Genomic DNA, 27,685 nt, shown 5'->3' with positions numbered 1-27,685 from the left:
GCCATTTATTGAGAATCTTGTACGCGCGTGAGGTTGCGGTTACTTCTTCTTCTACTACTACTGCTACTACTACTACTACTACTACTACTACTACTACTACTATAGGTACTACATTACACGATATATTAATATGTATGTACACTGTACAGTGTATACAGGGTGTCTCAACCACGTCTTTCCCCCTAGTAGCTACAGCCCGTATTACACATTTAATATTATTTATCTGTTTGAATACAGAACGAAAATCATATTTTATTCAACTTTTCAAATATTTTAAAATAGGTATACACTTTAAACACTAAAAAATGACAATCTCAAATTTGTATAAACAACACAATCGAATATTTCGAAATATTTCTAACTTATAAGTAAACCAAAAGTTACTATATATACAAACATAATAAATCATAACCATGTGCAACCTTTGTGAAACTCAAATACATAATCAACAAAAACAAGTTATTGACATGGTCACTGTGAGACACTCCGTATACAGTATAGGTAGTATGGGGACAATGGTATATGATTTCAGCGCGCAATGGTTCTCAAATATACATATACGACAATACCACCCTACATAAGTATATATTAAATAATTATATATCATGTGTGTGTAAGTATAATATTATTATTGTATCGTAAGTAATTATATTAGTATTAATACCCGCGGTCATTCTACTCGTGTGCATACATTAATGTTTAGACAGGTATTACGTGATATACAAACGTACGTCAGTCGTCAATGTAACATGTAATACGATTCACAATATTAGGTACATAATATTATGGGTATGTTTAAAATTTACGAGTCCCGGAGTCCAAACTGTAAAAGCGAACCGTCCATTTTTCTGATATCTACCACTTAGGTAGTTATACTATATTATAAATGTTTAATATAATATATTTGATATAATATTTTTGACAAAAAAGTAAAAGGTAAAATAGACATAAATAATTATTGTAATATTAGACCCAAGAACTTTTTTAAATTTGTACATGTTTGATGGAATATATATGAATCTGAATCTATTAGTGTAAATACCAAGTAAGTAGAATTAGAATTTTAATCTTAATTTTAGCCATTATGATTTTTACCTGTTGGTACAGTATAATTTTTATACTTGAGTTGTGTCGTCCTTCTTCTGGGTGTGCGATGTGTACCGCATGTAGGGCGTAGGTATATAGTATGTATACCTATCAGTATATATTATATGCTTTATACCTATATTATCTTGCAATATTTAACAAAATATATCTGCAAAAAGTTTTGGAAATGTATATTTAAAATTTTAAAAACAACAAAAGTACAAAACGATATACCTATCAGCGGAGCATACGCGGGGGGATGGCTAACAAAACGAAGCTCGGCCTCCTACATTAACCGTATAATAATTTTTTTTTGTTTTATATATTTCTCAATTTTCAACTGTAGAAAACTAGTAATCAAGAACTTAATCTTAATATATTCATATATTATGAATGAATGGATTAGCAATAGCCAACATAAATAAAAAAGAAGAATTATTAACAGAAGTTATAGAGATATACCTGAATACCTCACATAAACGTATAATATTATTAGATTGGACAAAATAAAAATATTATTTTATTTTATAGCCCATTATTTTTACAAAAAAAGTTTTTTTTAAATATATTTTTGGGTATATTTTATGTGTCATATCAGTAAGAACTAAGAGAGCATTATATACCTACTTTGTTGTTCAAACAAAGTAGGTATATAATGCCTACTTATTTTATAAGTACCTAATTATTAATTTTAAAGCCGGGGGGGGGGGCATCCTTTGAAAAATTCTGCGCACACCAGTACACCACTGATACAAATCATGAAAAATTTGACTTTAAAATCCTACCAATTATGGTTATTTTTTCATCTACTGACAATTTTTAACTTGAATAAAAATAAATTGTAATATTATATCTGAGTCACAAGAAAAGTAATGACGTCTAATATATAAATATAAATCAATTTATCATAAAATTACATTATCCTGAATTAATTATATAACCAAGGTGGCAATGTGGCTTAGAAAACATGTGTTTAAAATAATTACAATTTTAAATATTATAACAAAAAAACATCTTGTTTTTTTGTTTTGCTATTATCTGATACCTACCATATTACCCATTTATAATTATATAGATACAATACATTTAATTATATATATATGAGTTGCTATTTAAATTTATGGTTTAAAACATTGTATTTTTTTTAAATTTTAATTGAATACAACTCAATTTGTTTTATTATTATAATTATGTGCATTAAATTGTGTATAGGTACTCAAAAACATATGATGAAAAAGTTAGATTAAATTGATAAACATATAGGTATCTACGTATTAATAAATAAATTATTTACGAAAAAGTATATTAAGTAATTAATTTATACAAACATTATTCAAAACATGTTATAATTTCATCAGTTATAACTTAAAAATTATAGGTACCACCTACCTATTTTATTTATTTTTATTTATTATCCAAGAAGATAATGGTCCCCTCTGAATATGTTCGTGTGGCGCCGCCCATGAGTTCACAAAAGATATCTATATAGTCTTGAATATACATTTTAGAAACTAATAATTAGAAAATTAATTTTTAACTGGTATATTAACAATGTAGCATTAGCATTGAATATAAATATTATTATTTACAATCAATGGTAGTATCTATAGACTGCAGTAAACACCTAGTCGTAGATTTTAGTCATGTGATAAGTACTATAGTTTTTGATTTTTTAAAGTATATACTCAAATTATTATGCATTTTTAGTCTTTTAATACATTAACATAAATGCAAAGTGCAAATGACTCCCAAAATTATTATTAGGTATCGCCTGTACAAATTGTATCAACTCCTATAGATAAGCAAATGTCACATCATTAATTTCCAATTTCCAGACGATCCACTAATATAAGAAAGTATATCATACAACCACTATGCAATGTCGTAAATTATTTAGCATTTTAGCCGGATATACCATACGAATTATGTATTAATGTAGGCACCATGGTAATAAATAATAACTATCATCCAAATTGCATTAGAAAATCGATCAAAATTAAATACTTATATAGGTATTTTCAAATAAAAATTACATTTTGTAAAATTATTATAATAACACAAAAAACTTTAAATAATAATAAAACCACTCGCTAATCTCATCACACGATTCTGGGTGGAGCTCGAATCACTAAAATTGTACACAGATGACTAGATTAGAGATAGATTTCTTATTATATTAACTACCTATTAAGTGACTCATAATATGACATTCGCATTGAATATAGTAAATTTGTAATATGTTATAGGTAGGTACCTATAATATACCTAGTAATATTATATAATATACATATATTCCTTTATGATATTATATTGACGGTTTTAAATTAAATAACTAATAGCACCTAATAAACATCTTGTAAGAAATATCAATATTTGTGCCCCATATAATAAGAAACTATATAAAAGATAAAACGGAATTAAAAAATGTAATTATCATATAATTAAAAAAATTCACTGATGTTTCAAATTTTAAACGTAAATCACATGTAACTGATATGGTCCAAACACCGGTTTAGTCTAGCAAATTTCTAGCTAGAGTTGATGAAAAAAAAACAAACTGTGAAGAAAAAAATGTGTCATGAAATGTTGTAGATCCTATCGAAGAATAATATAAGAAAACGCTTCTTATTACCAGAAATTAAACGAAGTATTAATCGAAATTAATAAAAAAAAAAGGTGGATAAGTGGATGTCGCTCTGCTGTACAGTAGGTTACAAGTGGGTTACTGTAATGGATGGTGTTAAATTTTAATTCAATGATATAATTTCATTGTATAAGAAAAACGATTCTGAGCGAAAACGGTCAGTCAGCCTATGATATTACCAAGTATATTTGATGATATTATTGTGAATAAAGTAATTTATATTTAACCTATTTACGTGGAGCCTTGTTTTAAATTTTCTATCCTTTGCCATAAAAGTTAAACATTTATACATTTTTAACTACAAAATAATTAATAAATTATAAATTTGATAAATTTTGTCAAAATTTGAACTTTAAATGCTTATAAAAAAAAATTGTGCATATGTATTTTTAATATTTTTCAACTGCTATTAAAACGATATATCAGGAGCCTTATATTAATAATTATATAATTTTTATTGATATTAATAGAAAAAAAACTAAAAAAATTGAAAACTAACAATGCCCGTAAACCGCTCAAAAAGAGTCAAAATATTTTCAACATTTTATGGTGTATAGAAAATGCTAATATAAACATTCAGTGAAATTTTCAAGTATCTACAGTCATTCGTTTTTTAATTACAATAAAATAAGAAAATTGTTACATGAGAAATCGAGTAAATATCAAATGTTGTAAAAATATAAATTTCAGACGCTCATAAAAATTTAATTTAAGTTTCTTCTAGACATTTTTTTTTTGATAAAGGTAGACAAACTTATGAGTAATCTTATATTACATTTTCAAATCTTAGATTTAAAAAGAAAAATTTTTATGAATTCTCAACTCAAAATAATTTGCTATTTTTCCGTATTTTGTAAAAATTTGAACTTTAAATGCTTATAAATAAAAACTGTGACTAAGGATTTTTAATTTTTTTCATCTGCCTTTGAAACAATAACCTAGGAGCCTTCTATTAAATTTTCAAGCTTTTTTACTCATCAGATAAAATTTTATTGATATTTATAGAAAAAAAAACTAAAAAAATTGAAAACTGACAATGGCCGTAAACAGCTCAAAAAGAGTCAAAATATTTTGTAAATTTTATGGTGTATAGAAAATGCTAATGTAAACATTCAGTCAAAATTTCATGTCCCTACGGTCATTTGTTTTAGAGTTACACCAAAACCCAAAATCGATTTTCTCGAAAACAGATTTTGCGTAAAAATTCCCGTTTTCCCTTAATTTTTCTTTTGTTTTTCACGTCGCTTGTGAAAACGACTGGGAAATTTAAGTACCAAAGTACCAACTAGATTCACTTTTCTATCAGAAAAGTTACTGTTGAAGAAAATCCAAGCGCTTTTACTGTCTTAAAAGGTGATGACAAACACAAAAAAAATAAAATAAAAAAAAAAACACACATCATTGTAAAATCAATACATTCATCGCTTCGCTCAGAATCTAAAAATCTAAAGTAGTAATAATTATAAATTACGTTAGGTACTTATATTAAATAAATATTCTATTAAATTAAAAAAAAAAAGTGGAAGTTTCTCGTTATCGTAATATTTATTATTTATAATAGCCATATGGACATAAAAAGAGAAATGAATGAAATACAATTACAATTTGTCACGTATTTTATTCATCTATATTACACTTTTCGTTGAATGTATTTAAAATAGGGTAGAAAGAATATTTAATGAGGAAAACTTGTGATTCAAAATACCAGAAAAGTAATTGTATTATAAAATACAGATCACCGCGCCTATGATAAAATACTATATAGGTCCAAGTAGGTGGGTTCATTATACAGATAGGTAAGTATATAGTTCAGTGAGGTGGGTTACTCTCGTAATGTTCTTTGCAACAGTTTAGCGAATGTAAATAGCGGGAACGGCAAAAACAGTGCGTTATGGAATATTATATTGACACACTCAACAAAATAATCAAAAGTTACCACGGACTTACAAGATTTTTTATAGGACCTAAGTGGCTAGCCACTTAGGTACCCGGCTAGGTACTTATCAAATTACTGTGTTATGAATAATTCGTACTGTATAAAGGTATATATTATATTTTAATATTATGTATGTTGCTATTCAGTGTTAAAATGAGTAACCGCAGCCTACAAAACTGATAGTTGGAAATTGATATTATAATATCCATAAAAAAATGCTTAACAAAAAGTAAACACTAAACGATATAGGCGGTACTTTACATTACAAACGCCTATAAAAACGTAATCATACCACAACTATTTATACGAGTTTGATGGGTTGATCTCATTACTTATGTGGTAGCACAGATAAATGAAACAATGGTAACTGGTAGTATCTAACTATCTAAGTAGACAAATAGTGTACCTGTTGTAGTGTACCACACCTACCACGGGATTATTCTGACTGTACTACTGTTATTTATGATTATAACCAGTTGTAAGTTAATTATTATTCCGGTTAGACTCCACAGCCTCCGCTAGCCACTAATACACTATTCCAGTCTCCTATCTTCATGGTTTGTACTTGGTAATAACTAAAAAGTTATCGTATTTTTTGTTTTTTTTTTTCGATTTTATAACACATTTTTGTTCCAAATTCTCATCAAGGTCCCGAAAACGAAAATTTAACATACGTTATAGGTATTTGTCGCAGTAATAATATTATTATCTTTAGACCAAAGACTTTAGTGGCGCCATAAATTTTAAATTGCGTGGCATGCTAAACTTTTTCACAAGAGAACGGTACCGTCCTACGACCAAAACCGGTCGCCGCCGCGCATCCCCCACCAACTATCCGTTGTAAGCGTGATCACTAGGTCTCGACGTACCAATCGAATCATTTTACAATTTTACATGCGCGAAACGGTCCAGTTCTCTCGTGAGAAAGGTTGGAGAGTATAAGTAGTACTGTATTATCTATGAGTATTGAGTAGTACAAATTCCGGTTACAGTTTGTTAATCAACAATATGTTGATATGCATACTTAATATAGTTATGTTATGATGATTTGGAATTTAGGTAGATCATGAATGACAAATGACTCACGTTTGAACTTAATTTATTTTTTTAAAAAATGAATGTGAGGTATCGATCTATCATAGACTTGATGAGAACGATTTCCAAAAATTATTGTACCCATAGTGAGCAATATTATGCTAAACAAATAAAAAATGCAACTGTTGTGTGTACAAACCACTTGACTCCAGAAATAAAATTGCATTTAATTACTGAACAATGCCAACTATGGCATTCGCCTGCCAATGAATGTCAGTTTAATGATCCTTTCTGGGCATTTTATTGGCCTGGTGGCCAAGCTATTTCCAGGTAAAACAAATTATGAAAAATTATAATTTATATTAATATTATGCAATATGCTTTACCCAATATTTCTCTATTTGGTTTTTAGGTTTATACTAGATAACAGCAAGTATGTGAATAACAAAACGATTTTGGATATCGGTAGTGGTAGTGCTGCTTGCAGTCTTGCATCAGCTATAGCGGGTGCCAGTCAAGTTACGGCTAATGACATAGATCCTGGTACAATCATTTTAATTTTATTTTTTCTCATGCAATTTATTTTTTGGTTTTTGAACAGTTGCATGTGTAGCAGCAAAACTAAATGCTCAGTTAAACAACATCAACATTCATGTATTGTCTAAGAACATTTTGTTCAATGATTGTTCACAATGGGAAGTCGTCATTGTTGGAGATATGTTTTATTCACAAGATATTGCTGATGTACTGTGGAAATGGCTGGACGCACTGTGTAACAAAGGGAAAACTATACTGATTGGTGATCCGGGTAGACATTGTTTTAAGCCTGAACGCCATTTACAGGAGCGTTTAAAAAAACTTAAAGAATACAAATTAACAGAAAATTGTTGTTTGGAAAATCGAGGTTTTTCGACTGCATCTGTTTGGATTTTAGAATAAAATTATTAGGTATATATATGTTTTATTAGAGAAATATACATTGTACAAATGTCAAATGGGTACAATAAGCATGTTTTTTGACTGTTTCAAGACTGTTTAGTAGTTTTTTTTACACAAATTATTTGATTAAGAAGTTACCCTATAGTAACACTTAAATTTGGAGGTAGGTCAAATGACTTAGAGCAAAAGAACTCTGCACTATCTCATTTTTAAGTCCCTGGTGAGTGGGTTTTCAGGGTGAGTAATATACAGCAAATTCTTCTTTAATATTTTTGATGCGTAAGCCGCTGTGAAAAGTTAGATTTGAAATGTAAGATGTAGCATTAGTGATTAAGCGTAGTGTGATATTCTAATAATTTTGGATTTTGTTTTTTAGCTGTACCCCACACAGTTGTAGAGCATAAGTCCAAATCGGTTTTAGTAGAGACTTATACATAAAAAGTTTGGTTTTAAACTTGGAAATTTGTTTTTTGATAATATTATATTGTTAAGTATACGAGAACGAGAGTTTATAGTTGATATCTTTGACCTTATGTGTTGGTTCTATTTTAATCTCTTATCTAGAGAAAGGCTTAAATATTTAATGGTATTGGATGAAAATATAGGTATGTTATCCACCAAAACAGTATATTGTATAGATTTGTTGTTTAATTTTATTCTCCATTTAGAGTACCATACAGAAAAAAGATTCAGTTGAGGTTGTAAGTTGGCCATAGCTATAAGAGTTTATCATGAATTCATGAGATCATCAGCATAATCAGCAACAAGGGTGTCTTGCAATACAGGTTGATCCGAGGCATACATATTAGGTATATTAAAATAAAAAAACCTAATCAATTATGTACAGAAAATTATTGTTAAAAATTTGTCCAAATATATTAAAATTATTATACAATGCAATTATTGTTTATATTATTAAATAGTTTGTTTTAATCGAGGAGCTGATAGCTATTTAATTTTTCTGCACTATAAAATCCAGCTTTTACTTGTCTACCACCAAAAAATCTACCATTTAGGTCTACAACAGCTGCAATAAAAAAAAAAAAATTTCAAATTTAATTATTAAATATATATATATATATTTACAATGATGTTACCTTTGATTGCTGATTCTATACGTTTAAATTCCACAAATATCCGTACAGCTTCTTCATGATCAACATTTGGAACTTCGTATATAACTACTTTGTTGACATCCCCATATTTAGTGTTACATTCATCCTTTACTTCAGGTTCAAGATCTTGATCAACCTCACCAGGTCCAACCATATTTCGTAGTAGTACTACCTATTTTTGTTTAATTAGTACCAGATTAAATAGTACATGTCTAATTTAAAAATAGCAACAAAAAAAAACTATTATATAGTATTACCTTTGATTGTTCTTTCATTATCTCTGTGATACTTTGTAGAGGTTTAGGAGGTGGTGGAGCAGGCGCTACAAAATCATCTTGCATCATAGCAGCCATAGAAGTCATAGGTGGTGGTGAAACATTACCACCTGGTTTCTCATGAATAATCCTGCCACCTCTTTTACTTGTTTTTTCTACTTGTAAAGCCACTGAAATACCTTGTTCTTTCTTCCCCAATCCTTGTCCCTCCTAGACAATACCAAAAAATATTTCCAGTAATTTATAGATATGTCACTTTATAATATATATTATCAATCAATATTGGTGGCAGCTTGTACTATGGTGCAGGAACAGGCAAACCATATATTATTTTTATTTTACCATTCTAAAGGTTTAAAACAAATAAAAGAGAGTATATTATTTTTGATATGTGACTATAAAATTTGTTTTTTTGACACCTTACATATCATAAAAATGTTTGTATTAGACCTTATAAAAACCCCATGATGAGTCGCCACTGACCAATACTCATTTAAGGTACTGATAAAAATACTTTGAATTATATGTTTATACTATCTTTGGTTATATGACTGCATCCTACATTTAATTTAGTACTTTTATCAGTGGTTTACATATAATTTTTAACTAATGTATGACAAATAAAATAACAATTGAAGTGTAATTATAGGTATCAAGTGATGAGTATTACCTTAAAACCATATTTGGCCATTATTTTAGCAGCAACACCCATGCCCATGCCAATTCCAGAAGACTGTTGAGGTCCAGGTGATGATACAAATGATTCCTGCAATGATGGTGGTGGAGCGATTGCGGCACCAGGGATTCTACTCATGGGTTTTGGTTCATCTTCTTCGCTATCACTATCTTTACGTCCACCAAAACCGGTAAATCCTGTTTTGCGTCTTTCATCTGTGCTGGGTGTAAAGCCAGCTGGTAAATCCATCATATTGTAACCACTAAAATAAAGATCAATTAGAATTCATACTAATTGTACCCTATGGATAGTTATATAGCTTACGGGTCTCTATTTTTATTTCGCTCTTCTCTACGTTTTCGTCTTTCATCATCTTCTTTTTCTTTTTCTTTATCTCGCATGTCTCTTAAATCTAATAATTAATACATTTAAAAATTATTCCATTTATCAAAACCTTAGAATGGTTCCATTAATTACGCTTACCTCTAACAACTCTTTCGTAATCATTGGGAATCATGGGGTCATATTCGTTGCCATCAAAAGTCCAATCCATAGGTGGAAATGACGGACGTTGTGGTTTTTTTCCTTCCTATTGGTGTTTTTTGCATCAATATATACATTATGACATGATTTGATGATAAATAGCATATTCATAGGTAGTAGGTAACATATATATATATATATTTATTTATTTAAATATATTTTTATTACTCGGGCCATGGGAAAAATTGTAAAGCCAAGTCCTGGGTCAAACATGGATTCGTCGTCATCTTTTTTCTTTAAATCAATTACTGGTGCTAAAACTGATGTGGATTTACGGGTTGCTTCTCTTCTTGGCTAAAAGTAAAATATAATAAAATTATAAATTAAAAATAAAAATAACCTTGTCTTAAACAGTAGAAATTTAAATATTCTATTAAATAAACAAATTTGTTTAAGTTTAAACTGATAACATTTTTTATTTAACCATTATAAGAGAAGGAAAATTTTAAATTAAACGATTCACAGACCTGAGTTTGAGCTGCTTTTTTCAACTGCAATTGTGACTGGAAGAGCTTCATGCCCGAAGACCAGCCGTCAGATTTTTGTTTAACGACATCGAAATCGTCATACAAAGACATTATTAACTTTTCCTCAGTTAGCTAATTTTAAACAAAAATTACGTGTTCAATTGAGACTTGAGAACAATTATTTACATAAAGAAAAACACAAAAGTAAACATAAAACAATAACTATCTATATTGTAAATACTAAATGGTAATAGTTTATTACTCAATAATATTGTAAATTGTTGTCATTACAAAATACAGCAGCATGATAATTGATAAAACAATTTATTTGGCTTATCATGTACAGCAGTTTTGTTGTACACAGATAATATATAATGGATAGGCATAGATAATAGAAATTTGTATGATGTGTTCTAGTTCCATAAGTATCCACTAAGACAGCGCTAGTGATATGCTAAAAGGAAAATATCCCCCCGAACACCGCCTGTTGAACTACATTTCGTACCACAATATTCATCTCGTGTAGTCGTGTGAACTTGCGTCCAGTACTGTATAGTGTATATCTCAGTCCGTAGATAATACTATACACGTATAGTTTTGTCATTTCCCTCCTCCACAACAATGAATATTTAATGATTATTATAAGTTCAAAATATAACAACAAAAAAATTAATTTAATTTAATTTAATTCACAAATATAATTGGTTATTAATTTATTATGCAAAAATTATTAATTAAAAAAAAAAATGGGTTTTCAGGCTTACAGCTTTTGGCGTTGAAAGGACACTACATCAGCATATTGAGTTGTCTCCAGGGGCGGATATGAGGACAAATCCAGTATCCACCCACATGGCTCTTTAAATACATGTGTATTATTATATTATAATTATTAAATCGTAATCTATCATAGATAATATATTCTTATATTATCTATGTAATCTATAAGCTAAAATTCTTATCATCCGCACCCTACAAAAAATACTAAATACGCCACTGGTTGTCTCCGTCTTACAATTATACATTACAACAATCAGGGGCGGACTTACCATTTTTCCGCCCCTAGGCACTACAACACTAGCGCCCCGTACGTTGGCGTGCTCCCATGTTTAATCTTTAATATTGTAATTGATGTTTTCTTATAGGTAGCCAGGAAGGTACTGATTAAAGTGGTGAGCACTCTAGTCTCTATAATCGTAATCGATTAGCAGATTTCTAAGCAGTATGCACTATGCAGGTCGAGACGGGTGACAGTGCCGCCGTCGCAATGTTTATTATTATTAATTACTTTATCAAGACATCTGATTTCTAGAATTAATTCTAGTATTCTAAGAATAGACTAGTTTGGTGGCCGCGCATTGGACACCGTACTTTTATTGTGGTGCCGGACGCCGGGTGCAGGGTGTGGCGGGTTATTCCAGTTAGGTAATATCAAATAATTTACTTGCCAAGCACTGCGAGCTGTCCCCCATCTAGCTAGTAGAGCGGCTATATACCATGTACCCGGCGGCCCGAGGCAGTATATTTAACTGCCTTGGCTGGCGTTTTGCGCATGCGCCATTCACAATATTGTATGTGTTTACGCCGCACACCCGTATACCACCTCATATGCATTGACATAGGCAACGCCGGAAACTGCCTCGTCGAGTGTCGTGTCGAACTCTCTAGCGTTGGTGGCGGCGCGCGCCGTTCGCAGGATTAAACTCAAACGGCAAGGTTATTATAGCCTATAAATTAAAACGTTACTGCAACTGCGACGTGACTACGTGAGCCATTCTCCAGTTTCATGCAAGTTGTATACAAAAAAAATTAATATAAAATATAAATTTAGGTAAATATAATTATGAAATTATGAAAAACTAAAAAGTAAAAATAAACTAAAAAATAGCGCCCCAAAAAATATTGCGCCCTAGTCACGTGCCTTGGTGGCCTATGGGTAAATCCGCCCCTGACAACAATTGTTTTGCACGTATGTCAGGTGAGAACCACTCGGGCTGTAGTCAGTGGTCACTGGTCTGAAGTCCAAGTTAAGCAACCAAATTTTCACATTATAAAGAGCCAAAGAGGAGAACATTCAATTTACAGTGCAATGTCGTTTTTATTTTTTCGATATCGGAAGTAAAAAAAAAGTTTTAAAATTTTGAAATTGTAAGTGTGGATGTAGCGTCTCTTAACAACCATGCCTTATTAGATAATTTCGCAGAACACAAATTCATTGTGTAAGTACCTTTTTTTTTTCGGGATGGTTATAATTCATTTTTGACGAATTTTATCTGAAAATAATTCATTAATGTTACAATCCCCTAACCACCATAGGCGCAAATAGTGTTTGAGATTTGGGGGGGCTGAAGCCCTAGCTACTAAATGAAGCATTGAAGCATTTATACTAGTAATTAACACCAAAAAAAATTTTTAATGCAACATATAGGTATATTGTATACTGCTTACTTAATTACAATATTGACAGAAAATAACACTTACTAAACATTTTTTTTTTAAATGTGCTATCCAGGGCCGTCCCGAACATTCATGGGGGGGTGTATATCTATCAATTTGCCGACTCAAAAAATTTTTTTCTCGCTTCGCTCGAATGAAATTCTACACATTCTTATCAATTTATATTATCATTTTAGAATGTATTGATTTTACAATGATGTGTGTTTTTTTTTTTATTTTATTTTTTTTTTTTGTGTTTGTCATCACCTTTTAAGACAGTAAAAGTGCTTGGATTTTCTTCAACAGTTACTTTTCTGATAGAAAAGTGAATCTAGTTGGTACTTTGGTACTTAAATTTCCCAGTCGTTTTCACAAGCGACGTGAAAAACAAAAGAAAAATTAAGGAAAAACGGGAATTTTTACGCAAAATCTGTTTTTGAGAAAATCGATTTTGGTTTTTGGTGTAACTCTAAAACAAATGACCGTAGGGACATGAAATTTTGACTGAATGTTTATATTAGCATTTTCTATACACCATAAAATTTACAAAATATTTTGACTCTTTTTGAGCTGTTTACGGCCATTGTCAGTTTTCAATTTTTTTAGTTTTTTTTTCTATAAATATCAATAAAATTTTATCTGTTGAGTAAAAAAGCTTGAAAATTTAATAGAAGGCTCCTAGGTTATTGTTTCAAAGGCAGATGAAAAAAATTAAAAATCCTTAGTCACAGTTTTTATTTATAAGCATTTAAAGTTCAAATTTTTACAAAATACGGAAAAATAGCAAAATATTTTGAGTTGAGAATTCATAAAAATTTTTCTTTTTAAATCCAAGATTTGAAAATGTAATATAAGATTACTTATAAGTTTGTCTACCTTTATCAAAAAAAAAATGTCAACGAGAAACTTAAATTAAATTTTTATGAGCGTCTGAAATTTATATTTTTACAACATTTGATATTGACTCGATTTCTCATGTAACAATTTTCTTATTTTATTGTAATTAAACGAATGACTGTAGATACTTGAAAATTTCACTGAATGTTTATATTAGCATTTTCTATACACCATAAATTTTTGAAAATATTTTGACTTTTTTTTTGAGCTGTTTACGGACATTGTCAGTTTTCAATTTTTTTAGTTTTTTTTCTATAAATATCAATTTTGTTGGGTAAAAAAGCGTGAAAATTTAATATAAGGCTCCTGATATATCGTTCTAATTATAGTTGAAAAATATTAAAAATACATAGGCACAATTTTTTTTTATAAGCATTTAAAGTTCAAATTTTCACAACATTTATCAAATTTATAATTTATTAATTATTTTGTAGTTAAAAATGTATAAAATGTTTAACTTTTATGGCTAAGGATTGAAAACGTAAATAGGTTATATATAAATTACTTTATTCACAATAATATCATCAAATATACTTGGTAATATCATAGGCTGACTGACCGTTTTCGCTCAGAATCGTTTTTCTTATACAATGATATTATATCATTGAATTCAAATTTAACACCATCCATTACAGTGACCCACTTGTAACATACTGTACAGCAGAGCGACATCCACTTATCCACCTTTTTTTTCTTATCATTTCATACTTCATGTTTTTGAATTTTATTTATAAATTATAAATATATAATGAATAACCAGATAAAAGATTTTATTATAAAAAAAGGTATGTACAATATACTCATGATGGGTAGGTATTCAAATACAAATATTTTAACACATATTAAATATATATAAAATAATTCTTATTAAATCTTATTAAAATTAACCTTGTAAACAAAAAACATAATAATATAAAACTAATATAACAATAAATTACTTTGAAAAAAATTAACAGTTAAATTTGTATTCTACGTTCTTTTAAATTTGACCATTGTTGTGCTAATTGGTTAATATTCAATTGGTCTACAATATCTTTCTCTATTCCTAATATTACTAAGGAATTTAACCGGTCATCATTCATTGTCGATCTAAGAAATGTCTTCACTAATTTTAATTTACTGAATGTCCTCTCATTTGAGGCAACAGTCACTGGAGAAGTTAACGCCAAACAACATAATAAATTAGCACACGGTAAAATATGTTTGACTTCTTCAGACTTTTCCATTAAGGATTCAAAATTTTTTGAATCATCTTGTAACATGTTAAATAAAATCTCTAGTTGAGTTTGGACTAAATCTAGATCTTTTAGATTAGAGCCTGTACTATCTATTTATAACATATTGTTATCGAGAATCGAGCAGCAAGCACATTCGCATGGAACGACAATATTTCATTGTCATTTTATTATTATTTTACTTATCAGTTAATACTGTTAATAGTTATTATTAAATTATGATATTCTTATAAAATTATAAATAAAGTAGTAATATTTATTTTCATAGGAGAATATTTTAAGTATTTTAACTCATAATTTGACTGTGCAATATAAAATATTTTTTCAAATACTTGAAATATTATTATAATATTATAATTATTGAATATTATTAAAATTGCCGACTCAATAGATCGCTAAGCTATGTGCCGACTGGGCCCAACTAGATGAGTCGTGGGGGGTGGCCCACCCCCTACACACCCCCCTCGGGACGGCCCTGGCTATTTCATGTAGGTATTTATAATAGTTGTCAAAATTATATTTATAATATATAATATACATTATACACCACATAACTTTTAGGAAAACAATAGGAATTATTACTGTAAGTATGGCTTTAGAGCAACAATTAACAACAAAATAATATAATTATAGAACACATTTTTATTTTAAAAATGTACCTTATACATTTTTAGAGCTGTATTCTTCGGCTAGATTTAGCAAACGTGTTTAATATTGTTTCAGTATCTACATTCTACTTTAATATCTTTTTCGATATTCAATATTGCTAAGTTACTAAATCGGCGAAAATATGTGGTACATCATTGCCATGTGCGGTTTATTTGGACTCCCCGGATATTCTATTTTTAACAAAGGTGCGTTTAACGCATAGATGCACGTCCTCGCGGCCCGCAGCTCACAACAGTGAATAGTTATACTGTCTATAGTCTATTAGTGATAAGTGATAACTGATAACCTATTAGTTATTACTTATTATAGTATAGCCCGTATAGGCGTATAAAATATTACGTATAAGTATAACAGCCAAATGGTATATCAATATGAGCTGCAACAACAGACTCCGTAATAAGAAATAAGAATGCTTATTAGTTATTCCTTATTACTTATTATCCTTAGTTCTTGGTAGGTATTATGGTTTATTATGGCTACAAGTCTTCAATGTACAATAATAATAAAAATAATAACACGATAAATAAAATTTATTAATTTACGAGGTACATAATCTTAAAAATACGAACATGAATTTTGCACCATAATCCATGATAAAGCTTAAAAAAAATGTAGAAAATGTTTGGGAGGGCTATTGAAGTGTTTGAGGGGGGGGCTTAGCCCCTAAAGCCCCCCCCCCCTATTTGCGCCTATGCTAACCACTCCACCCTAGATACGCCACAGGGTACCAGGCGTCCGTATTAACAAGCGGAGCGTCGGAGCCCTAATTAGGAAATTTGGGGCCAGGGCCTAACTTTTTAATGAGGCCTCTTACTTGGATTATAAATTCAGTTATACGAAATATACCAAATAAGACTAACGGTCTTTTCTTACGGAAGAATGAAAAATTATTCGCAACATCACAAGAAATGGATATTGATGAATGGTTATTACGTGGCACAGACACGAATCGTAGATTTTTCAAACACTCGTGTACATGGCAACAAGATTTTCGTTGTTTTTGTAAATCTGAAAGTATCTAGATTTTTTAACATATTATATGGGTACGATAATTATTTATTAAAATGTTATGACTTATGAGTTATACTGATCAAGAATACAAAACTAAAAGTTTTTTATTGTTTAAATAAAATCTACGATTTGTAAATTTGGGAAATAATACTAGATAGTAGATACGATAAATTAGAATATACAAATCTAAATTTGCTGTTTTTAAATTAAATTTTATGCGGAGCTACGGTGCACAGTGGGATATTTTCATAAAAACCCGGCCAAAAAATTATATAAAGATTAACCAAAACTTGAATATTTTTTTCTCTGTGATGACTGCCATTTGGATTTAAGTATGACAATAATTTATTCAACAAACGGGCATTTTGTTAATGTTATCAAACGTTTCCTTAAATGGTACGAAAGGATTGTCTAAATCTATCTTGGAAGTAATGTTGAAATTTGTACCTATTTGTATATTTTGTTTTAATACATATGCAGTTGTAGTTAAAATTGTATGTATACAATATATTGATTTATTATTTTACAACCTATATTTTTTTTATAGAAAGCCCTAATCTAACCGAACAAAAAAAAATTTTTCCACACCTAACATTAAGAGATATTCTAAGTATGGACAATTTTAACTATTATTTAATAACATTCCTTAAAATAACCAATCTATATGATAGAATCTAAATAGTTATATATTATTGTTACATATACCATTATCACCATATACTTGTACTATACTGTATTTCCTTTATTTAAATATTATGATGATTGTAAATAACTTGTAAACATGTTTTGTTCCCGGATAATGACTTTAATGTTGAAGCCGTATTAATTAATAATAAAAAAAAATAAATATTCTTTTTCTCATAATAGAAATTTAAAATTATTTTTCATAATAGTGAGAATAATGCTCATAATAATATAAATCGAACATGCATATTTTGTTATTTTGTTTTTTTTACACAAAATAGGTTATATTTAGATATATTTTTCGATTAAAAATATATTAGGTATATAAAAAAATAAAATACCTACCAACAAGATGCCATAAATTGAACAAAAATAACATGGTATTTTGTGGATAAACTACCTATTTACATATTATTTTGAAATCAATTGATTTATGTCTTGCACCTATAGATATGTTTATGTATATATCGCCTAATATATATACTTTGTACAGGTTGATTGTTTTTTAAATGTACATGTTGCACTGTTGCAGTATGAACTACATGTGTACATATATATATTAAGATATATTATACATACTGATACTGACTTACCATTAATTTTCCCACCAGAAAGACGGTTTGTAGGATATTTTATAGTATATTTATATTGTTATTATTAATAGGGTAGCTGGTTAAGTTCAATTATAAATATTTGTTTAATAACATATTTGGAAAATTATTAATTCATTTTGATATAGGTGACTAATATATTTTTTGAAAATTGGAAACTGAATATGATTTTGTTAAAAACAGATTTTTATTAAAAATTCCAATTTAATTTTTTTTGGTTTTTCCCCTTGCTTTTGAAAACTACTAGGAATTTTAAATTAGACCTTTATTCTCAATTCATTTTCCGATTAAAAAAGATACTGGAGTTGAAAATCAAAGCATTTTTACTACCCTAATTGTGATGACAGACACAAAAAAAAATACTTTCTTTACTATAGAATACTATTGGTATTATTATAGACAACAATTAATACAACTGAAATTTTAAATAAATACATTGGATTTATTTTCTTAAACTTTAATTTTATGACCAACTATGTTCAATACTTAAATTTTATTTTTTTAATATATTTATTAATTTTTATTTGACTTTTTTTCCTACATCTACCCTAAATTTACAAAAAAAATTTTGACTTGATGCCAAATAATTTTACCCACTGTTCCCTGTTTGTTAAAAAATAAGCAAACCATGAGAGCAGAGGTTCACCAAAACCAGACGCTTCTAGGACTTTTAGTAAAACTGTATGGTTTACAGAGTCAAATGTTTTGGCTAAATCTGTATAGATAACATTAACTTGAGACCGTATTTTAATAGACTTAAACACAAAATTGGAAAAAACTAATTTGCATGAGTTTTCGATCTACTCGGTCGAAACTCATGTTGTTCTTCAATAATACAGTAGAACTCCAATTATCCGAATGCCAATCAACCGGACGTCCAATTAACCGGACGAGTACAATAGTACGATAAAATAAATTATGTGCCAAGTCAGCTTTTTTTTTTTGGTTTTAAATTATGTCACGTATGTACTTTAATTAAAGCTTATTTTGTTTCAGTTGAATATCTAATAAAATTACATATTTGTTTATGGTTACGTGTGTATATAACTTTTGATATATCATATGTCAATCATCCGGATATTTGCTTATCCGGACCACCCTTGACATTAATTAGTCCGGATAATTGGAGTTCTACTGTAATATTATTCACTGATGGTTTAATATTGTTTAAAATCAAAGATTCAAACAGTTTGGATAAGTGAGATTGACAATGGGAGGATAAGAAGGTTAAACCTGAGTCATCAATGATGACTCATCATTATCCCATAGAACTTCAGGTAAATTGTAATCGCCACGTAATATGTACATATAATTAGGGTAAAGATTAAGAACACGTTCAACAGAATTTATATGAGATTGGTAGATAGGGAGTGGATATATACACAACAAAATAAAAAGTTAATTTTATCGATGGTAAAACGAACCAAAATGTAGTATTAGTAAGTTCTTACCTGACGTTTTTGTAGCTATGTATTATGAAGTATTACAGGATTATAGTAGGGTAAGAATATAACCAATTGTTTTTTTAGTTAAATGTACAATTTAATAAGATATAATACAGCACAGTTTTAATAATTATTATAGTCATTCATGGTATTTTATAATAATGAAAAGTAAAAGATATTCTTAGAATTAAACAACAATTTGAATCATTTTTAAATTCAACAAATGCCAAAAAAATTGTACATTTATTTACATAACATTGTGACATTGTTTCGCAATTTAAAAAATAGTTATTTAGATAAAAGATTAAATTAATGTTGTTCGTCTTCATATTGAGATAGGTGCAAGAAGTGGAGTTCCATACCTATTTCCAGTACTAATTGATGACAAACACATAGATAACGAAGATGGTTAAAATACTTAAAGTGAAGAATTGTTCATAGAGTTACGAATATGCTTAAGCCGTGACTCATTTATTTTAGTTAAAATTTCTTGCTGAAGATGAATTGCATCTTCTAAAGGTACTTGAGTCAATTGGCTAGCAACAAGTTGTCCAAAAACGGTAAATTCGGTGTTTGTACAACGTGATGATGATGAACTTACTTCTCTTAATATTTTCACTGCTTCATCTAAAGAATTGTTTATTTTTAGAAGTTTAGTGGCACTAGATTTTAAAATGTTTCGGTTTGGCAAAGGTCTTTTTTTAGGCTGTATTTGTAATGATAAATCCTGTTCTGGCATGTATTTAGTAACTTTGTGTTCTTCATTATTGCAATTTTGTGATGTACCATCTGTATTGATTTCATCATTTAATATCTAGGTAAACAAAAAAATAAAATTTGTTGAATGTGCATGATTAAAATATTTTTAAGGTTTGAAGAGCTTTTGAACTTAATCAATAATGTTTTTTTTTTTTTTAAGGTATCGTTGACTGTAAGTGAATGGCAAAATATTATATACAATTTCAAACTTAAATGGAATTTTCCAACATGCATCGGAGCAATTGATGAAAAACATGTTGTATTTCAATGCCATGTAAACAACACTGGTTCACAATATTATGTACAATATACAATTACAAGGGGACTTTCCTTTCAGCATTGTACTTTTAGCTTTAGTTTATGGGAGCTATAATTTTAAGTGGTGGATTACTTTAGAGAAGAGGCAGTAAAATAATAATACAAGATTGAATGTATTAATTTATATTAATTTCATTATTTATTGCAATTTTAAGTTTTTATATCTAGAAATTACAATGTAATGTGTGAAAATGTATCATTGAATTAAGTCATTATTTGAAAACATAACTTTAAATCTTTCTTTCATAATAAAAATTGTATTATTATTATATACATAATCAGAATAATATCTATATCCACTATTAAAAAACAAATAAATTATTAACTTACTAAATTTGATTTAGTCTCCAGATATTGTTCAAAGTTTTTTCTTAAGAAACTATCTGCATATGAGAACCAATTTAATTTTGGTATATATATATCTCTTTTTCCACATCCTGTTATCGTTGACATGTGTATTTTATTCACTTCTTGGTTGTATGTTCCCCTAATGCTTCTGATTTTAGAACGTAGTTCTTTAATATTTGAAAGTTTTGAAATCGGTAACAACATTTCTTCAGCCGCATCTCTTAATTTGCGATTCCGAAAGTCTGGTAGGTCCTTATCCCACAAGCAAGGGTGTTGCTTATAGCTTTTGAGGAATTCGAACGTGTCAAATTGCTGCTTGATGACTGATTGGGACATGATATTTTAATATTTAATAGGTATTTAAATTTCAAGTTAGAAATTTAGAATAATAATTAATAATTACACCAATATTATTCTAGTCATAACGCCGTTAACTGTGAGCGATAAGTGATAACAATATTATACTATATAGTTTGCACGATGTGATAGTAGTTAACAGCAACGTGCAGTGTTGCATATAAACACCATGACAAAATCAATCGGTGGTGCAGAAAGTGCACTAGATTTGTTACCTGTCACTTGTCACTTGTCAGCAGAGCCGTGCCGTTACGATTTGGCGCCCGGGGCAAAATTAAAAATATTCTCCCCCTATTTTATTTATCATTAATCATAATGCGTCTCATTCCTATTTAATTTAATTTAATTTTTTTTTTACAACGTATTTTGAACATTAATTTGACAAAAAACTAAAGTTAATTGTAATAGTAATTATTAAACAAAATAGTTAGGTATAATTTATTAATTTATACCGTATTAAATAATTAAAAATGATAAAAATCACAAATTATATTATATATACATGTTATATTTACAAACGTATCATAAGAGCGTATCATATATAAGTATCATATAGTTAAAACTTAATTTTTCTGGACTTTATTGAAGCAAAATCTTCAATGACGTCTGCAAAATCAATGCCCGGTTCGATTCAGAAACGTACTGACTACTGACAACTGACATGACATGGTGATTTGTAAAATGTAAAAATAATATATAAAAGTTAATACCAATAGGCAATAATTTGTATCTGGTTTTTATTTACTAACGCTTATCGCACTTCGCGTGCTCGACGTGCAGTCGATTTTGAGATAAAGAATACGATAATTTATTATAAAGCCAATAATATAACAAGAATAAAACGTTTAGTTGACTAATTGTTACTCCTCAAACATAGTCAGAAATTTGTTCAGAAAAAATTTGTAATGGTCCAAAATAATTGTAAAACAATAATCTTTCTCATATATTTTATTTATGTAAAGTTTAAAATATTATAAAATTGTTTGGCGCCCCTTTAAACCATGCGCCCGGGTCATATGCCCCCTAGGCCCCCCCCACGGCACGGCTCTGCTTGTCAGTGTAATTAAATCGTAAGCAGAATACCTACTGCACCAGTTAATCGAATATTGGTCAAATCGAATACGTTTTTGCACTTAGGGAAAAACGTGCATGTAACGACTAATAAGTCCAATAAGTAGGTACTTTACTTATACTACATATTTGACATTTTTACCTTTATAAATTGTACCTATAGCAGACAGGAGTAAAGTTGTATAGGTATAATATTGATTAATGACTATTAAATATTGATGATGTACGTAGGCAAATTATTGTTAATGACTTAACTTTAATGTTATACACATGTCACATGAACAAAATTTAAGGTAAGTATTATTTCCTGGGATCTTTAATATTGTTAATTATTATCTAAAACTTTGGAATCGTAAATAAATTTAATTGATTTATAATAAATTGTTCTCAAATATCCTAGGCCCTGGGTTTTGACATACACTCTATACAATATACATTCATAACTACTTACTTATTTTAATTACGTAGAAAATGACACGTTGCTCCATAGAAATTACTTTTAAAAAGTAATTTTGTTACAATTGCGTTAATTAAAATAAAATATAATGAAATTATACTACAGCGTTACTGCAAAAGTAATTATATGTTACACTGTTCAGTAGGTTTAATTACTAGTTTGTAATTTGCGTTACGTACGTTACTACCCAACACGCCAACGTGAATAGTGTTTATACCACGGCAGTCCACGAATCACAATGTGCGATTGTAAGCTCGGCCCGGTTTTTTTTCAGGTAAAAATGATTGACACGTATAAATATCGAACCGAATAAACATAATTAGTCCAGAACTTCTCGTATCTGTAACGGAGTAACGACCCGACTGAAAAACAAAAGAACTGCCGGTGAATAAATACCGCACTGTTTCATCATATCTAATTAATAATTATATTGTCTTATAATATTTTTGAGATCCATTTAACATCATTACACCATTACACCAAAATCATTTCGTTTTATTTTCATATATTATTAAAAAGTATTCAGATTCGTTACTAATCGTTAGGTATAACATAATTAAATTATATTAATGATTATGATATACTACCAGCTTTATAGCTATACATATATATTATATACCTAATACCTTTACGTTATTGATAATTTTCAGATTAAATTATGTAGTGCTTAAAATATTTAATCGGTGAAAATTATCGGTCCAATTTTACAATCGATTTTAGATTCTGAGCGAAGCGATGAATGTATTGATTTTACAATGATGTGTGTTTTTTTTTAATTTAATTTTTTTTTTTGTGTCTGTCATCACCTTTTAGGACAGTAAAAGTGCTTGGATTTTCTTCAACAATAACTTTTCTGATAGGAAAGTGAATCTAGTTGGTACTTTGGGGGGTCAAAAGTAAAAATTTCCCAGTAGTTTTCAAAAGTGACGTGAAAAACAAAAGTAAAATTAAGGAAAAACGGGTATTTTTACGCAAAATTTGTTTTCGAGAAAATCGATTTTGGTTTTTGGTGTAACTCTAAAACAAATGACCGTAAGGACATGCAATTTTGACTGAATGTTTATAATTGCATTTCCTATACACCATAAAATTTTCCAAATATTTTGACTTATTTTGAGTTGTTTACGGATATTGTAAATTTCCATTTTTTCAGTTTTTTTTTCTATAAATATCAATAAAATTTTACCTGTTGAGTAAAAAAGCTTAAAAATTTAATAGAAGGCTCCTCGGTTATTGTTTCAAAGGCAGATGAAAAAAATTAAAAATCCTTAGTACGGAAATAATACGGAAATACGGAAAAATCACGAAAATTAGCAAATTATTTTGAGTTGAGAATTCATAAAAATTTTTCTTTTTAAATCTAATATTTGAAAATATAATACAAGATTACTCATAAGTTTGTCTACCTTTGTCAAAAAAAAAAAATGTCTACAAGAAACTTAAATTAAATTTTTATGAGCGTCTGAAATTTATATTTTTACAACATTTGATATTTACTCGATTTCTCATGTAACAATTTTCTTATGTTATTGTAATTAAAAAACAAATGACTGTAGATACTTGAAAATTTCACTGAATGTTTATATTAGCATTTTCTATAAACGATAAAATTTTGAAAATAATTTTACTCTTTTTGAGCTGTTCACAGACATTGTCAGTTTTAATCGTAAACTCGTATGCAAGGCTCCTGATATATCGTTCTAATAGCAGTTGAAAAATATTAAAAATACATTGGCACATTTTTTTTTTTATAAGCATTTAAAGTTCAAATTTTGACAACATTTATCAAATTTATAATTTATTAATTATTTTGTAGTTAAAAATGTATAAAATGTTTAACTTTTATGGCTAAGGATTGAAAATTTAAAACAAGGTTCCACGTAAATAGGTTATATATAAATTACTTTATTCACAATAATATCATCAAATATAATTGGTAATATCATAGGCTGACAGACTGTTTTCGCTCAGAATCGTTTTTCTTATATAATGATATATATCATTGAATTCAAATTTAATACCATCTATTACAGTGACCCACTTGTAACATACTGTACAGCAGAGCGACATCCACTTATCCACCTTCTTTTTCTTATCATTTCCTTCATTACCTTTTTTTACATTATTACTAGAAATTTCCGGGCCAAGTTTTCAACTAACAAGGTAATCGGTGGCTCAGTTTACAATTTATTGTTCATCACGATACCTGCATAGGCGCAACTTTTTAATAAGGACATATTCTGTAGTTGCTAAAATCGTATCAGCAGCACAAACATGTTAAACTAAGATATCATTAAACAACGGGTGGGAAGGGGGGGGGGGGTACCTGCACAACAAAAGAATAAATAACAAAATATAGGTAATATATAATTAGGAACAATACCGTGTCTATAAATATTTAAATTTGAGTTTTAATAATTAAAGTATAAACTTAGTATTATTATTTATTAGGTGCCTATACTATATTCATAATATATTAGAATATTAGATTATTACATTGAAAATATAAAGGTACACATTTTGTAATAATTATTATTTTGGTCTGCTGAACTTTTTTTTGGCCTACCTACCAATAGTTGTTAGCATACCTTTTTTTTTTTTCTTTCATCACTACATGGGGGCCGGACTGTTTTCACATTACTTAGCCCCCATGCAGCATCGTTTATTTGAATCAAATTAAATTTACATATAATATGGTTTCGGCTCGCAAGGACTGGGTACACCTTCCTTAGCTATCGCTAGTATGTATGTGTGTACCCAGTCCAAGATGCCTTACAAAAATTTACATGGCCGAAGCCGCAATGGTATTAGCAGGGACGTGCTCCGTACTAATACCTCACATAGTTTATTAAAGTATTAATACGTTTTACTGAAGTCTTCCCGGGTCGATCTCATTCCGTCACCCTGGACATCTCGTTCCTTGATCTCTTCTCGGACCGTCCTCGCCAGTCGTCCTGGACGTCTCGTTCCGAGGACCTGTTCGCAAGCCGGCAAGCCCGCCGCTCTAGTTTTCCGATCTAGTCTTCCGCCGAATTGTTGTTAGCATACCTTTCAAAAGTTGAAATAACGATTCTGATTTGAACAATTATAGTACACAGTTTATTTAATATTTTAGATTCTGAGCGGAGCGAGAAATAGCTAGTGGTTTTACAATGATGTTTATTATTATTTTTATTTGTATCCTGTATACAACATTTCTACCAGAAGGAGTGCTTCGATTTCAACATTTAGTATCTTATCTTTTAGAAAATTGCATTGAGGTTGTACTTTAGAGAGGTCGTTTTTCGATTTTCTCAATAATTATTTAATGTCACGGGAAAAACCACCGACAAATTATGAAAAACCGCTGAATTTCTAACGCTTTATCACCATATAAAGTATAAACTAATAAAAATTATAATATTATAATAAAAATTCATCTTACTGGCTCTAATACATAATAACAATATAAAATATCCAGACTGACAAACCGTCTCCGCTAAGAATCGTTTTTTGTATACAATGATATTGTATCATTGAATTTAAATTTAACACAATCCATTACAGTGACCCACTTGTAACCTACTGTACAGCAGAGCGATACCCACTTGCCCACCTTTTTATTATTTATATTATTTTAAAATTAATTTAGATTCATTTTTATTCTATATGTATACCAGGGGTGGGCAACTCAATGCTACTTGAGGGCCAATTTTCAATGTACAAAGATCTAGTAGGCCAGAGAACATGGAAAGCAAAAAAAAAAGATGGGCAAGTGGGTGTCTCTCTGCTGTACAGTAGGTTACAAGTGGGTCACTGTAATGGATGGTGTTAAATATTTGTTTTATATTTTCAATCCTTAGCTATAAAAGTTGAACATTTTATAAATTTTTAACTACAAAATAATTATTAAATTTTAAATTTGATAATTATTGTCAAAATTCTAACCTCAAATGCTTATAAAAAAAATTGTGCCTTTGTATTTTTATTATTTTTCAACTGCCATTTAAGCAATATATCAGGAGCCTTGTATTAAATTTTCACGCTTTTTCACCCAACAAATAACATTTTATTGACAATTATAGAAAAAAAAATTGAAAACTGACAATGCCTGTAAACAGCTCAAAAAGAATCAAAATATTTTCAAAATTTGATGGTGTATAGAAAATAAGAATATAAACATTCAGTAAATTTTCATGTATCTACAATTATTCGTTTTTGAATAACAATAAAATAACAATACCGCTACATAAGAAATCGATTGAATATCCAATATTGTAAAAATATGAACTTCAAACGCTCATAAAAATGTAATTTGATTTGCTTGTAGACATTTTTTTTTTTGATAAAGGTAGACAAACTTATGAATAATCTTGTATTACATTTTTAAATCTTAGATTTAAAAAGAATAATTTTCATGAATTCTCGACTTAAAATAAGTTGCTAATTTTCGTGATTTTTCCTTATTTTGTCAAGGTTTGAACTTTAAATACTTATAACAAAAAAACTGTGACTAAGGATTTTCAAAATTTTTTAAATGTCATTGTAATAATATAGTAGGAGCCTTGTACGAAGCATTTTAACAATTTTACCAGCATTTTTATGCTTCATAATATATCATTGATCATAATAGTGAAAACACTGAAAATAGATAAATATAGATTGTATAGGTATTATACTCTATTATTTAGGTAT

General features: G+C 28.9%; 2 protein-coding genes and 1 pseudogene across 2 annotated transcripts; 1 reads left to right on the top strand and 2 right to left on the bottom strand.

Annotated features, from left to right (window-relative positions):
• The first annotated feature begins 6,292 nt into the window (after window positions 1-6,292).
• Window positions 6,293-8,540, top strand: LOC132939340 (electron transfer flavoprotein beta subunit lysine methyltransferase-like). Its single transcript, XM_061006444.1, has 4 exons — window positions 6,293-7,031; window positions 7,114-7,244; window positions 7,303-7,649; window positions 8,309-8,540. The coding sequence occupies exons 1-3, from the start codon at window positions 6,781-6,783 to the stop codon at window positions 7,638-7,640; spliced, it is 720 nt and encodes a 239-aa protein (XP_060862427.1). The 5' UTR covers window positions 6,293-6,780; the 3' UTR covers window positions 7,641-7,649; window positions 8,309-8,540.
• On the bottom strand, window positions 8,478-11,020 carry LOC132939339 (splicing factor 45). The gene is made up of 8 exons (XM_061006443.1): window positions 10,717-11,020; window positions 10,418-10,543; window positions 10,190-10,295; window positions 10,031-10,118; window positions 9,701-9,968; window positions 9,013-9,240; window positions 8,738-8,927; window positions 8,478-8,667 (listed from the first exon to the last, which is right to left on the bottom strand). Exons 1-8 carry the CDS (start codon window positions 10,825-10,827, stop codon window positions 8,570-8,572), a joined length of 1,215 nt encoding a protein of 404 aa, XP_060862426.1. The 5' UTR covers window positions 10,828-11,020; the 3' UTR covers window positions 8,478-8,569.
• An 8,770-nt stretch (window positions 11,021-19,790) lies between these two features.
• On the bottom strand, window positions 19,791-21,565 carry LOC132938757 (uncharacterized; annotated as a pseudogene).
• Window positions 21,566-27,685: the final 6,120 nt, after the last annotated feature.

Source organism: Metopolophium dirhodum, chromosome 2, assembly GCF_019925205.1.
Source record: "Metopolophium dirhodum isolate CAU chromosome 2, ASM1992520v1, whole genome shotgun sequence".
Taxonomy (NCBI): Eukaryota; Metazoa; Arthropoda; class Insecta; order Hemiptera; family Aphididae; genus Metopolophium; species Metopolophium dirhodum.
This window is presented reverse-complemented; position numbering and strand designations above follow the sequence as displayed.

What these genes read in the sequence shown, in the direction of transcription:
- LOC132939339 (XM_061006443.1), bottom strand. Translation starts at nt 10,827, where the DNA reads ATGTCTTTGTATGACGATTTCGATGTCGTTAAACAAAAATCTGACGGC. An exon ending in AAAAAGCAGCTCAAACTCAG is followed by an intron (nt 10,544 to 10,716) that starts GTCTGTGAATCG and finishes TTTTACTTTTAG; the next exon opens with CCAAGAAGAGAAGCAACCCG. An exon ending in TAATGAAAGAACAATCAAAG is followed by an intron (nt 8,928 to 9,012) that starts GTAATACTATAT and finishes AAACAAAAATAG; the next exon opens with GTAGTACTACTACGAAATAT.
- LOC132939340 (XM_061006444.1), top strand. Translation starts at nt 6,781, where the DNA reads ATGAATGTGAGGTATCGATCTATCATAGACTTGATGAGAACGATTTCC. An exon ending in GGTGGCCAAGCTATTTCCAG is followed by an intron (nt 7,032 to 7,113) that starts GTAAAACAAATT and finishes TTTGGTTTTTAG; the next exon opens with GTTTATACTAGATAACAGCA. An exon ending in GGCTAATGACATAGATCCTG is followed by an intron (nt 7,245 to 7,302) that starts GTACAATCATTT and finishes GTTTTTGAACAG; the next exon opens with TTGCATGTGTAGCAGCAAAA.